Here is a 15,275-nt window from a genome sequence, read left to right on the forward strand (position 1 = left end):
TTGAGCATTCTCTAATCTTGAAAACTATCAATAAAACAAGCAGCTGAAAATTTACCAAAAAGAGAAAGAATTACAGAGATACGAAATACAAACTATGTTTTGTTTTTTTTTTTAAATGGGCTCTCTTAACACTAATTTAATAACAGCAGTGTTTGAATTCCTGGGGTTTTTCTTGCTAACACTGAATATGTATTAATGATAGAGAATACATATTTCTTCAGTTGTCAGGACGAGAAGACTTTACCTATTTGGTGACATCTCTTTCCCATTACAGGCAGCACTTGAGCTCAGCCCTGATTCTAGCCCAATTGAAGAATCTCCTCCTTCCACTGGAAACCTCCTTGGTTGGGTCCCAAACCGAAAAGGCATAATTCACTGAAAACCTAGACAAGAAAGTTAAAATAATAAGGGAGGGAGTTATCTCCAATGAGTTATCTGAAATTATTAACTTTATTGTTTAACATTATTCTATATATGTTTATATACATAGAAACATTCTGAAAGTAACATTTTAAAATATCTATAAAAAGGTAAAATACTATATTACACAATTATCCATTACATACAATTTTAATTCTTGTAACAATTACAAGACAGCCACACTAAGTGATAAAAATAACCTATTCCCTTTAGTTAACATAACTGGACTATGGTTAATATTAATAGACTTCAAATCCACTACTGCTGTGTGGAAAAAAAAAAGTTAGTTTGACTTCCAGTGGTTGTAATCAACAAACTTACTCCATCTCTAACACCTCTCCACCTATCTACACTTGCTCTTCTCTTCCTCTGAGTTTCACACTCACCAAGATACCTTCAGCTACTCTTTCTCTTCCTATGATCATTTATTCCCCCCACCCTTGCTTCTCTACATTTACAATTCAGCAGAGTTAAGACAGTGGCCTTGAGAGGTTGGACTAATATGAGTTCAAATCTTAGTCTAGCCTTCTCCAACTATGTGATCTTAGTCAAGGTACTTAATTTATGTTTCTCAAAAGTTGTGAATAACATTATCAACTTCCAGGGTAATAGTGAAAATTAAATAATATGTGTAAAGTACAATGCCTAACACTTAAGTGCTCAATAAATGTTGACTTATTACTCAGCAGATGCCACTGAACATTAGTAAATATATATTAATTTACATTAGCAAATATTTATTAATGTACACCATGAATACCATATGATATATATGATGAATACACACACACACACACACACACACACACACACACACACGAATAAACTGTCTATTGTTGCCTTTACTTGGAACTCTTTCCCCATCCACTGTTACCACCCTTCACTTGCTAGGGCCAACTTACTAAGCATGAATTTACATTTCAGTTTCTTAGAGAAACCTGTAAAACCCTCATCATCCAAGTTTTCATAACACCTTTATTTCTGTTTTGTAACAGTGACCATCATTCTAATTCAGAGTTTCTCAAAAACATGATACCATTGTCATTTAGGACCAGATGATTCTGAGTTGGGGAAGGCAGACTTTCCTGTACATTGTATAATATTCTGTAGCATTTACCCACTAGATGCCAACAGCATCTTTCTCCCAACTGAGACAGTCTCCAGATATTGCTGAGTGTCCCCTGGTAAGGGAGAGAGGAAAAATTTCTCCCTGTTCGGAAACACTACACTAGTAGTTTATAAATGTTTTGTTTAGTATCCCCCATTCTATGTCTATCTTTGTCACCACTCTAATACCCATAACATTTCTTGAATAAATTTACATGTCTTCAACCATTAGCCCACAGAGGACAGGAAAAATAAAAAATGTCTTAAAACTGTTTCAATGCCTAGCATTCTATGCCTAATAAGTAAATGTTTATTGGTGATACAATAAAACTAAATTATTAAGGTTTAAGAATTTGAATATTATACAATGATTTTTATAGACTATGTCAATATCATGAAAAAAAGTGTTTTGCTCAATAATTATTTAGTAAAACCATAGTTAACTCTATGGTTTAGTCTTTCTATCTAAGTATTAAGTTTTAGCTAACTTGATCAAGGAAATATATACTTACCAAAATAGGCCGAGTCTGATTCCGGTAGAGGTGAATAAATCAATTGCTTCTACTGACCTTCCATAGAAAGCTAGAATTGCCGAAGGAATGATGATCAAATGTTCCAGCGACACCCAGAAATTATGACATCAGAAGATTCTTTCACATAGTTTCCCACCTGCTAAAGATCAAATGTCTCAACTCTAGCACCAAGTGAAACTTGAATAAAATTTAAGCATTTCGGTGGGGGAGGGTGTAGCTTTATTCTTCTTGTCAGGGCCTTATTTTCCAACAATGTTAAACATTCTGACCTACAAATGAAGAGCTACAATCTAATTGACCTGCACAAAATCACGTGTGATTCTTCTCACTAATCCCATTTCCTCATACTCTTTATCTCCCAATAAACACAAATCATCCAATCTATCTATATCCTCATCCTACTCTAACACTCTCAAACCCAAACCAAATTTCTCTATAGCTCTCTTAAATGGGAATATTCATTATACTCTGGACTATCTCTCTAATCTCTGGACTACCTCTTGTTTTTTCAAGAAATCCTAATTCCAAAATGGAAGAAATAATAACAACCCCAAAAGGAAGAACACATCTTATTCTGTCCTTGTTATTCTGTTTCCTTGTTACTGAGTTTCTTCTTTGCTGATAACATCTTTGCATTTCTCTGAATTGTTCTCCCTCTCCCAACTAGGTCTCCGTTTCTGTATCAACAGCTTAATAGCTTACTTCACTGAGAGTCTGCCCTACTCAGTAATGCTTAAGTTTAACACGGCAGAAAATTATTCTTCAGTTAATAATTTTTCAATTGTCATTGGTAATCATTAAACTACTAAATGCTAGTAAAATTTGATGAAAATCTTATTATTATCTACATAGTAAACTAAGTTCCCACTGCTATGAATTCATTATGTTATAAAAACTAGTATTTTATATAATAATCAGTTAGATAAAATCTTACCTCTACCTTCTTTTTTCTTACTAGGGTGTTATCTGTGAATGAGTTGATCACAATTTTAGTTTGGAGAAATCTAGTTTAACCCACTGTGTCACAGTCAGACAAACTGAAATAATTGCTGGCCATTGTTAGCTAATGCATCATTAGAACTTAAACATTTGTTCTTTAGGATGGCAAATTTTTTCAACAGTTTACAGGATGGAGAGAAGGTAGCAATGGAAAATGATAGATTTTGACATCAGAATTAGGTATGAATTTTAACACCATGTTAGCTCTGTAATTCTGAGCAAATCACCAAAAGTTTATATGGAAATGGTATTATAAATACAAAGTAAAATAATCTCCTTTGCACATATTTAATCCCTCTAATTTACCATTATCTTAACTAAATTAAACTACTTTTAATGAGCTAGTTGATCATTTGGTATAAATTATGCCACATTTCATTCATGGATACAGTGAAACCAAACCAAATAGTAGTCCTAATGATCAAACTTTACAGTACTTGAGTAACATCAAAAGACAAAATGAATTAGACTCTATAGAAGATCCTCACAGCTCAACTCAGTGGTGAATGCCTGTAATCACAGTGGCTCAGCCAACTGGGGTAGGAGGATTTCGAGTCTCAAAGCCAGAAACTGAGCAAGACCCTAAGCAACTTAGCGAGACCCTGTCTCTAAATTTAAAAAAATATATATATATATTTAAAAGGGGTGAGTGGGACTGGGTTAAGCACTCCTGGGTTCAACCCCTGATACAAAAAAAAAAGGATCTTTACAAAGCAATGAGTAAATAAATGAAGTATAAATGAGAGATACAAAAAGATTATGAAATCTCTTAAATAATCTCTCTTAACTATCATAAGCCCAAAAATTCTTTTGATTATTGGGATATTAATTAATGAGATGTCGAAAAGGAATAATGTTTGAACTTTCATATCCTAAGAAAATAGAACTATGATTACACTTCATTCAGCAAATATTTTCTAAAAATCCACCATGAGCTCTGCATGAGTTAAACATTCAGGATAAAAGACTGACTGAGCAAAAACAAACACATATTCTGCTCTAGTGAAGTTACATATTAGGGTAGGATATTTCTAGACCAGAATATCAAATCTAAATCTAAAGGATGAGTAGGCATTAACAAGGAGGAAAAGGGTAGGAGTCAAAGACACTGAGACAGGGAGGGGGAAAAACAGAGGAAACTATGTGCAAAGGTCACATGCTAATAAGACAATAAAAGATTTGAAAGGTGGCAAAAGCACAGCATAGAAAACAAAAAAAAAAAAGATATGGTCCAAGAGATAAGTACAGCCCAAACCGTGCAGGAGCATAAACTCAAAGATTTTAGAGCAAAGGAGACTGCTGAAGGATTTTAATTTCTCAGTACACATATGGAGGTTGTATTTGATTTTATTAATTTTGTTTTCTAATATATCTGATTTTCTACTCTACTATTTCCTTTCTTCTACTTACTTTGGGATAAATTTTTCTTTTTCTAGTTTCTGAAGGTGTAAGCTTAGTCACTGATTTGGGACTTTTTTCTTTTCTAATATAATCATTTAATTTCATAACTTTCCATTAAAGCACTACTTTACCTACATTCTACAAATTTTGAAATTTTCTATTTTAATTGTTAAAATTTTTCCTTTTGAAAAAATACATACTACAAATAATTTTAAATGCTTTCATCTTTGTTCTGAGTTATTTACAATTGTATTGTTTAGTTTTCAAACAGTTGGGAATATTCTACTTTTCTGTTACTTATTCCAGTTTAGTCACAGAACAAACATTCTTTGCTTGATTTGAATCTTTTAAAACTGATTGAGAATGGTTTTCTTGGCCAGATATGCACTATTGTTGTAAGTGTTCCATTTATACTAGAAAAGGATGTGTCTTTTGCTGTTAGGTGAAGTATTCTATGCAGGTAATTGGTTGACAAAGTTGTTCAATTCTTCTATAGTCCTATCTTCTTCATAATTGTTCTCTGATTGTTGAAATAGGGGCATTGAAATCTCCAACTATAATGGTGAATTCATATTTTTCATTTCAATTCTGCCAGATTTTGTTTCATTTGTTGTTATATGTATAAAAACATAGTATTGTTATGTTCTTTTGGCAAAATTAAACCTTTATCATTATAAAATGTCTTTGTTAATCCCTGATAATATTCTTTGCTCTGAATTTACTTTGCATGAAATTCAAATAGCTTCTTTCTATTGGTTAATGTTAGCATAATATGTCTTTTCCTATTTTATTTTTAACCTGTTTTATTTTCATATTCTAAGTGGGGTTTTCTTGTAAATAGTATATAGTTGAGTCTTGCTTATTTTATCCACTCAGTGAAAAACAAAGGAGTTTGAATTATTTACATTGAATGTAGTAAAAAAGTTTGAATTTAAACATGCCATATTGCTATTTGCCTTTTACCAGTTTTCTGCTGCTCCCCCTTTATTAAAATTTTGTATTTTGGATGAACTTAGTATACTTTATGAATTGATTTTTTTGCTGTCATTTGTTTATTTTTATACATCCTTGTATTTTGGTTTTGGTTTCTTCAGAGTTTATAGTATCATATCTTTTAACTTCTGACCTTCTGTCTTGAAATAAAATTATAACATTTCATGTATACTAAAAGAACTTGATTATAGGATATTCTATTTCCCCTCTTTGCTATGTATTTTATTGTCATTTATTTTACTATTATGATTACCATAATATTTAAGTTTTCTTTACTTATATTTTAAGGAGATTTTTTAAAAGAAGGCTTTTTACATTTACATATGTATTTGTATTTTCAATGTGCTTTGTACCTTTTGTGTACATCCACATTTTCACCCGACATCATTTCTCTTTTGCCTGAAGATTTTCATTAAACAGTGCTGATCTTCTGGTGATAATTCATGGAGCTTTTTTATTTATTTCATTTTCATTCTTGAACAATATTTTCTCTGGGTATAAAAATTTTTTTCCAGTGCTGAGGATTGAATCCACAGCATTGTACATGGTAAGCAAGCAACTCTACCTCTGAGCTGTATCTCCAGCCTAACTTGAAATTTTTAAGTACTTTCCACATTTTGTTCCACTGTTTTCTGGCTTGCATTGTTTTTTACAAGAAATCTGCTATCAGTTTTTCTCCTCTATGAATGTGTCTTTTCTCTCTGACTTCTATGTTCATTCTTCATTCACCAATATTAAGCAATTGGATTATAATGTGCTAGGTGTTGTTTTCTTCTTGTTTCTTCTTATATTTGTGGGTCCATCATTTTTATCACATTTGGAAATTTCACAGCCATGATTTTTCAAATACTCTTTGTTCCCTCCTTCTAGACCTCAAATGCATGTATCTTAAGCTGTTTGACGTTATACCACAGCTCATTGACCCTTCTTTTTTAGGAAAAAAAAAAAAAACCTCTTTGTTCTCCATTTTATTTTGGAGAGTTTCTATTGCTATGTTTTTCAAATTCATTACTTCTTTCCTTTGCAATGTCTAATCTGCGTTTTATTCACCTAAATATTATACTTTTCTTCCAGTTTGGATTTTGTTTGGTTGGTTTTCTTTTGGAGTTTTTTATCTCTTCCTAATGTTCTCATGCTTACTCTGCTTTCTTGAACATATGCTGTATATTTATAACTGTTGCTTTAATGTCCTTGTTTACTAATTCTTTCATTTGTGCACTTCCTGGTGTGTTTTTAACTGATTTTTTTTTCTTGTCATGGGACTGGTCTTTGCATACACAGAAATGTTTATTTGAATGCCAGACATTATGAATTCACATTACTGAAAAATTTTATTTTTAGTCCTCTAAGTACTTTTGAATTTTGGTCTGGGACACAGTTATTTAGAAACAGCTGGGCCTTTAGAAGCTTGGTTTTATGCTTGCTAAGGCTAAATTAAAACAGCCTTTCATCTAGAACTAGTTTGTCTCTACTATCTTTCTGAGAACTCAACTAAATGTTTCATGGATTATAAGAGCTCTTCACTTAAGGTATCTGGAATGTGAATAATTAGAATCATCTCTATGTGGCCCCTATGAATTGTTTTGTATGCTTATTTCCAGGGGCTTTAACCTCTGTCTTGGATAGCTTTTACATATGCATGCACTAATCAGTATTCATGAGCATTCCCTCAAAGATCTCCAGAACTTTCTTTTTCTATACTCTATCTCCTCTCTGGCATTCTGCTTTGCAAATTTCAATTGTCTTAGTCCCCCAGAATTCTCAATTTTGTCTCAATTCAAGGTACCATCAGGCTGTATTCTCTATTCATCAGGAAAGAAGTCGCTATGTGTATCCCAGTCTCCAGGAGTGAATAGGAGAATAGGAGAAGGAGATCATTGGGTGTCATCTTAGAAATTGCCTACCACAGATGCTGCAGGTCTGAGTATGTTTATACAGTACTAACAAACGTTCATCAAATATTTCTGAATTTATGAATTTCAGGAATTGCAATTCCTTGTACCTTATGATTATTTGGAGTCCACATAACTAGTTTTGGCCAATAAATTATTAGTGATTATTAGCTGCCAGTGCAAAACTTTCTTGATCTGTCTTTGTCTCTGCCATAAAAACCAGAAATTCTTCTCATGTAACATACAAAAATCAGCTGAAAGTAAATTAAATATTTAAAAATAAGATCTGAAATTATAAGACCACTAGAATAAAACTTAGGAAAGGTCCACAACATTGGTCTGAGCAATGATTTCTTGGATGGGACTCCAAATACCTAATCAAAAAAAGCAAAAATAGATAAGTGAGACTTCATCAAATCAAAAGCCTCTGCAAAACCAAGGAAATACTTAAAAGAGTAAATAGACATCCCACAGATGGGTAGAAAATATTTGCAAGCCATACATCTGATAAGAGACCAATATCTAAAATATATTATTAAATAACTTAATAAAGAGTAAACACTTAGTGTAATTTGAAAGTGGGAAAGTTATTGAAAAGACATTTCTCAAAAGAAGGTATAAAAACAGTGAACAGATATATGAAAAGATAGCCAACATCACTAACCATCAGAGACATGTAAATTAAAACCACAATGAGATGTATCACCTCACACTCTTTAGAAGGACTTAATAGTCCTTCTAAAAAAAAAAAGTCCAAAAAGCCCAAAGATACCAAGTGCTGGCAAAGGACACAGAGGAAAGGGAATCCTTGTACAGTGCTGGTGGGAGTATAAATTAATATAGCCATTATGAAAAACAGTATGGAAGTTCCTCAAAAAACTAACAATAAAACTACTATATGATCCAGAAGTCCCCCTTCTGGGTATTCAGTAGTCTCCCCTTCATTTGTGAATTTACTTTTCACAGTTTGTTATCTGCAGTTAAATACAATCCAAAAATATTACATGGAAAATTTCAGAAAAAGACAATTCATTAAGTTTTAAATTGCACTTTCTGAGTTGCATGATGAAATCTTATACTGTCCTGCTCCATCCTGCCCATGAATTACCAGTTTGTCCAATATATCCTCCACAATGTATATGGTAACCACCTATTGGTCACTTAGTAGCTGTCAGTTATAAGATCCAACTATTGTCGTGTCACAGTGCTTCTGTTCAAGCATTTTATTTATTAATCATTTTATTTATTAATGGCCCTAAAGCACATGATATATGTCACTTTTATTACAGAATTGTGTTATAAAAGTTCTACCTTATTATACTAATAATTGTTGACTTCTTATTTGCTTCACTTACAGACACTATAAGTATGCATGTATAGAAAATATAGCATATTCAGAGTTTATTACTTCTACAAAGATAGTAATAAACTATCAGGCATCCACAGATAAGGGAGGAACTACTGAATATCCAAAGGAATTTAAATCAGTTTGTTGAAACAATATCTGCACTTTTGTGTTCTTTGAAGCATTATTTGCAACAGCTAATATATGGAAGCTACTTCACACTTTTAAAAATTATTCATTAGTCCTTTAATGTGATGCAGCTCAGGAGGCTGAAGCAGGAGGATCACAAGTTCAAAGCCACCTGCAGCAACTTAGTGAGGCCATAAGCAACTTAACAAGGCCCTGTTTCAAACCAAAAAACAAAAAGGACTAGGGATGTGGCTCAGTGGTTAAGTGCCCCTGGGCTCAATTTTTAATACCAAAAATATATATTTATATTTATATATAAATATATATTATCATATTTTTTATATATTCATATATCATATATATGTGTATATTTATGTGTGTGTGTGTGTGTATATATATATATATATATATATATATATATATATATATATAGAGAGAGAGAGAGAGAGAGAGAGAGAGAAACTACTTCACACTTTTTAACTATTCATTAGTCCTGAAGGTGTGTGTTTTGGTCTTCAACTTTCTCAGTTCTTTAACTCCATCTTATTTCATTTTTCATTAAATATATATTTACTATCTACTGTATACTAGGCAAGGTTCTTAGAACTACTGGTATAGTAGTAAACAAAGAAGGCAAGGCTCAGTCAGCTCTCAAGAGAGCTTATTTCTCAGTATATTATTTTAGCATCTTGTCTTCAAGTTCCTATTTTATTATATTCATATTCTTTTGATTAAGTTCTTCTATAGCACAGAGTATATATGCTAAATTTTCTTTTATCCCCTTAGGTTAGCTTTTGTTCCAGCCCATGTATTTTATCCATATTTTGTATGCTATCCTACTTCCTTTTATAGTAACAGTGTGCATGACTCTCAATGATTTTTTTGTCTTGTTCATATTTAGCATGTGAAATGTCCAATCTGTTTTCTCTCTGTGTTAGTCAATTATCTCTCCAAGCCTACTGCACTAAAAAAATCTCAGTGGCTTCAGGCAAAAAAAAAAAAAAGAAAGAAAGAAAGAAAAATAGAAAAAGAAACACTTTTTTTTACTTAAAGGACAGTGTATGGCTTGTTGTTCAGCTTTTCTTACCTTGACCAATCTGGATTTGCCTGTATTGAGGTATGGAAGGTTGTTTGACTCTTAAATAGAATCATCTGATTCCCTCCAGATACACCTTATCAATGAGATTTGTTAGTACTTTCTTAATTTAACTTCTTTCCCATGTGCATTTTCTGGAGAATAATGACTCCAGGAGTTGTAATAGGGGGACCGCAGAATACCAGATGAACTGGCACCATAACTCATCAATACAAACTTATTCACATCACTACCTACAAAATTTGTTCATGTTTTCCAAATTTAGAAAGCCCCAAACTTTGGGGCTTCAACATTAAGAACTGAAGTGACACACTGCATCTCCACCCTGACTCCAAGCTTACCAATAAGAATTTAAAATTAAATCTAGTAATTACAAAAATTTCTTGATTAAAGGTGCTGATTATTACAAGATATTTAAATATTAAGGTGAAAAGCACAAATATGGGAAAGGCTCAGCCACATAACCAACCCATTTCAACAAAAAATTTATCAGCTATCAGAAAAATATATAAATAATATTAGTCTTGATGCAGGAATAAGGTGTTATAAATAATTGAATAGTATGGCTCATATTACCACACATTAATGTCACATAATTTTTTATTAAATGAAGAAGGTTTCTGTAGTTTCTCAGGATTTCTGTGTAAAATGTTAATTTCATTTGAAGTGCTTGAGTTATTTATTGAAATTTGATCTAATTTGATAAAAATTTGTGGCATTTTTTAATATTTGACAATTTTAAAGAGTTGGCCTTTCACTAATGCATGATTTTTCATTTTTTCCTCCTCTATCCCATCTAAACATTGTACTTACATCAAATGCTTTAATCCCATCTCTTCCATCAGACTTCTATTTACCTGGCTGCACCCTTGCCCAAAGAATGCACTTATTGTTGGCGCCGCCAATATTATTTCGAGTATTTCCTGCCCGTGTCTTCAATTGACTGTAAGCTTGTTGGCGCTAGATCTGTCTTAACTCCTTTTGAGTCCTCCAGGGGGCCTAGAAATTAATGTTAAGAGTATACAGCGCTCGACAAATACTGGTTGGGTCTCTGAACTTAGCTTTGTCCTTTGTGTCTAAGTGTACTTATTTTCGGTTGAGCCCTGGCACTGTGTATCCGTCCGGGATTTCTTTGTCCTCCTCGACAGTGCTGTTTTCTATTAGAACAAAGGGTTTGTCGGATCGCCACGCTAAAGGGAGCGTCCCGTGGAATCTGAGTAAACGGAATTTGACCCACTGCCCCTATATTGAGACTGGGGACTAAGACTAAGCCTCTGATAGCCCACGCACAGTTTAACGACACATATTTAAAATACCACTCCAAATCCTGGTTATCCGTCAGTTACCCAGGCCTCCGGAGCTGCCGACGCTCAAAGATGTTGACAAGGCAGCGAGGATCTGCGGTCTGGTCGCTATGGTAACGGTGAGATGCAAGTGCGCTTGCGCGACCTTCTGACCGACCGCCCTCCGATTTCCCAAACCTAAAGAAGTGTTTAGCTACGGTAGCGACTTGCGACGGCAACGACTTGCGGCAGCAGCGTGACTTACGGCTGCCCCCTGGTGAGGAGCGGTTGCGGACGAATGAGAATGCGAGATTGGGTTCGAAGGTGTCCCGGGCGGGCTACCTTCCAAAATGACCCAGTCGGTGGTCGTACAGGGTGAGCTGCACCGGGGCATGGGGACTTGGTCGCCGCAGAGCTTAGCAGTCGTTTCCCTACCTAACGTTCATTCTTTTTGTTCCTCTCCTTGGTCGCAGTCGGCCAGTGCGGAAACCAGATCGGTTGTTGCTTCTGGGACCTGGCCCTGAGGGAGCACGCCGCGGTCAACCAGGTACTGGTACCCGCCGAGTCCCCCTTGCCTGTCACAAAGAGCAAAACAAAACCAGAAATTGCTTTATTTGAGCACTTATCTGGATATATGAGATCTTGTCAGTGAAGAATGTGACTTTTTTTTTTTTTAACGTATGTTGCTACTAGACACACACCAGTCTAAAAAAACACTGGCCAGAAACCTTAGTCATAAAAGTTTTCCTGATTCTCAGGGTCTCCAATTTTTTAGTGTTCTTGTAAAGAGCAGTAAGTATGTGAAAGTACTTTATAATATAGGTTACACATGTGATTATTAACTAGTCCACTTGTCAAATGATCACCAAGAATCCAGAGAAAACTCTGATTTTTGGAGAAAACTCTCCAATTCTATGGAGAAGTCTTTCATGACTGCCTGCTGAACTCAACCTATAGATCTCTTTGCATTTACTCTGTACTACAGAAGTCAGAGAATCAATCTAAACGTTTTTATGATGCTTGCATTTTATTATGACCATTTACTAGCCATTGCATCATTTAATAACAAGAATTATTAAAATTGAAAGGACTTTATTTGGACAAGAGGCAAGACTTAAATTCTATAATTTGTTTTCTTTTTAGAAAGGAATTTATGATGAGGCAATAAGCAGCTTCTTTAGAAATGTGGATACCAGGTAAGATGGTATTAAAGTCTTAGCATGATGAACCTTTCTTTTCATGTCAGCAGATTAGGAGAGAATGCTTTAAAGGACAATAAAAACAGTTGATAGCTATAAATTTTTCTGGCTTTTTTGCTTTTCTCATTGAAAACATTCTCATTTTATCATTAATACTCTTCTGTATTCTGCAGAACAGGACAACAAATTTCCTTTTCAGGCTTTATTGAGGAGCAGAAAGAACCTTCAGTGTGTTTCTTTTAGCTTAACCTTGAAATAAATTTTCACTAAAGCTGAAATTTTCCCTGAGAGTATCTTGTTAATCCATCTAACAATGGCTAACTTTTGAAAGTATTCTTTACATTTCCTTGATATGATTTGTGATCAGGAATACTTGCTCTAAGTATAGAATGTGCTAAAAGGAAAAAAGATGTGTAAACTGCTTGTAATCAACATTACTTTTGTTTCTTTAATGAAGGATATATGTATCATAAATCTTTTATATGAAAGAGGAATTTGATATTCAGGATATGTCCATAAGCTTTTAATGTTTAATCATTAAGTTTATATATTTTCAAAGTACTTCCCAAAACTAACTGTGGTTTATATATTTTCAAAGTACTTCCCAAAACTAACTGTGGTGGACTTTCATTGAAAATTATTCTCAATATCAGTCTTTAATTCAATAAAAACTCTAGTTCTAGTCTGAATTAATTGTCTCAGTGTTTGAACCATTATTTTCTAGTAAAGGCTAATTACTCTTCACTTTGTTAGTGAATTCTAGGGCCTAGTGCTCAGGCATGCAAACTCAGAAACCTTGTTGTTTGCACCTTGAGAATGGATCCATTGCTCTCCAGTATAATCAGATTAACCCAAACTGAAAAAAAAAAAAAAAGAAAGAAAGAAAGTGAAAATAATGTAATAATTATAATTTCCTTGTCCACTGTAATAATGGACAAGGAAAAACTATAACTCAGAGAAATTATATTCACATTTTTTCATCATAGACAAATTCTCTTTTGTAGGAAATCTACCAGATAATCAGAAGGCTTTTTAGTGACCATGGAATTAGATTAAAGGAAGTTAGGAGTGTTATCTTTTTTTTTTTTAATATTTATTTTTTATTTATTTTTTTAAGGTGAACACAATATCTTTATTTTATTTTTATGTGGTGCTGAAGATCAATGACTGTTATCATTTGTCTTTAGTATATGGAAATAGCTATTATAAAGACTGATTCCATCTTATTTGTGGCCCAGAACATCCTTTCCCCTAAATACTATTAGGAAGCTCAAATCTGCCTTTGTAATATTTCATTCAAATGCTTCCCTAGCTAACTAAGTTCCTACTCTCACCCCTTTCTTTCTTGATAGACAATAGTTTCATTACATTACATAGTTGAGACTCAGCCTGGGAGCTTTTCTTTCTTAATACTTTATGTAATGGAACTCATATATTCTGTGTGTTGTATACTTTAACCTGAAAACACTCTTATTTTCCCAAAATCAAGTTTGGGGGAGAAGAAGAGGGCTGGGGTGGAGCACCTTGTTCTTTCTGTATACTTTCAACACATGAAGCTTCTGTTCTACAAATGGATACCAAAAAAATCCTTCAAAAATGAGGCCACATCTTCATGTACATTTCTTTATCAAATTATACATTTTTAATAGCATGATAGAAACTTATAGCAGGAGTTGGCAAACATTGTCCATAAGTACCAGATAGTAAATATTTAATTTATAAATCATAATGTGCGTGTCATAGCTACTCCAGAGTTTTTATAGCATGAATGCAGTCATTAATAGTACACAAATAAATGGGTATGGCTGTGTTTGAATAAAACTTTTAGAATAGGCAGCTAGTTAGATTTGTCCTGAGGATGGCAGTTTACCAATTCCAGGCCTGTAGTATCTGCATTTAACTCTGCTTCCTTTCATATAATCTGCTTTTTGTGTACTGTCTTTATTGACCTATACAAATGTTTGGTTATCGATTTCAGTACTTCAATAACATTTTTAATATGAAATTCTAGGAACAGTCTTAGTTTCTCAAAGGTTATATAACTGGTATATCAGTTAATGGGTGTTTGACTGCAATAGGAAACCTCATTAATGGTAGCTTAATCAATAGGGGTATTCATTTATCTCACAAAGAAATCTGGAAATAGGATTTTCAAAGGCTGGTGAAATGCCTCAAAGGCTTGGATACAATATGTTTTCCTATTCTTGGTATATTAGCTTTTTTTCCATCTGTTTATTACTTCATGACTAAAAAATGCATTCTCTTCCCCAGGAATCACATCCACAGTCATGTTTGAGGCAGGAAAAAGGAAGAAAGTTGGAACCAGCTCCATTGGGTTCTTTTTATCAGAAAAACTTCCCCAAATACCTATCCTTTTATCTCTTTGGTTGAAACTATATTACATGGCGTGTCCTAACTATAAAGAAAGCTAAGGAAATAGTTTCTCACTTTCTCAGCCTAATAAGAGATAGGCCTGTCCTATAACTAGCCTTTTTGTATATATGGAAGTTTACATTATTAGCCATGGAAGATCTTATAACCTTTTTTATTTTTTATTTTTTTTTTTTTCAGAGTGGTTGGTGGTGGTGGCAGCATTTCCAAGGGGAAGATACGTTCTTTGAAAGCACGAGTAAGATATATATATATGCTTGACATTCCATGTGTTTTTTAAAACAACTGTTGTTTCTCTAATTTGACCATAAAGTTTTAGTTTGACTTCTTGAAATTTAAAAAAAAATTTACTAAGCCATGTTAATATTAATAAAACTAAGCAGACATTTGTGTCCACCTGAAACAATAAGGGGCAATTTTCATACTTAAACACTAGATATAGCAATTTGTTTCATTGTTTCAGGGGAGCTATATATCTAGATAAATA

At 33.5% G+C, this 15,275-nt stretch overlaps 2 protein-coding genes across 17 annotated transcripts in view; one reads left to right on the plus strand and one right to left on the minus strand.

The window, feature by feature from the left end:
- Positions 1 to 11,413, minus strand: part of Fam229b (family with sequence similarity 229 member B) — a 54,270-nt gene extending 42,857 nt beyond the window's left edge. Inside the window, exons 1-4 of one of the 11 annotated variants that reach the window (XM_078019446.1) lie at positions 11,262 to 11,401; positions 10,773 to 10,914; positions 2,040 to 2,199; positions 245 to 383 (exon numbers count right to left, since the gene is read on the minus strand). In XM_078019446.1, the coding sequence (XP_077875572.1) occupies positions 245 to 369 (125 nt within the window). In that variant the 5' untranslated portion in view covers positions 370 to 383; positions 2,040 to 2,199; positions 10,773 to 10,914; positions 11,262 to 11,401. Of the gene's footprint in view, positions 1 to 244; positions 384 to 2,039; positions 2,200 to 10,728; positions 10,748 to 10,772; positions 10,915 to 11,205 lie in introns of those variants that run through there. The other 10 variants (XM_040283231.2, XM_013363820.4, XM_021734635.3 and 7 more) reach the window with 10 other exon arrangements.
- Positions 11,414 to 11,428: 15 nt separating this feature from the next.
- Positions 11,429 to 15,275, plus strand: part of Tube1 (tubulin epsilon 1) — a 32,405-nt gene continuing 28,558 nt past the window's right edge. For 5 of the 6 annotated variants that reach the window (XR_002485337.3, XR_013424959.1, XR_005732942.2 and 2 more), the window contains exons 1-4: positions 11,429 to 11,573; positions 11,672 to 11,745; positions 12,342 to 12,394; positions 14,969 to 15,026. Coding sequence is in view for 2 of the 6 variants with exons in the window: in XM_021734631.3 (XP_021590306.1) it covers positions 11,549 to 11,573; positions 11,672 to 11,745; positions 12,342 to 12,394; positions 14,969 to 15,026 (210 nt within the window). In the remaining 4 variants the exon portion in view is untranslated. The remainder of the gene's footprint in view (positions 11,574 to 11,671; positions 11,746 to 12,341; positions 12,395 to 14,968; positions 15,027 to 15,275) is intronic. The other variant, XM_040283229.2, reaches the window with a different exon arrangement.

The sequence above is a fragment of the Ictidomys tridecemlineatus genome, chromosome 8 (genome assembly GCF_052094955.1).
Source record: "Ictidomys tridecemlineatus isolate mIctTri1 chromosome 8, mIctTri1.hap1, whole genome shotgun sequence".
Classification (NCBI taxonomy): domain Eukaryota; kingdom Metazoa; phylum Chordata; class Mammalia; order Rodentia; family Sciuridae; genus Ictidomys; species Ictidomys tridecemlineatus.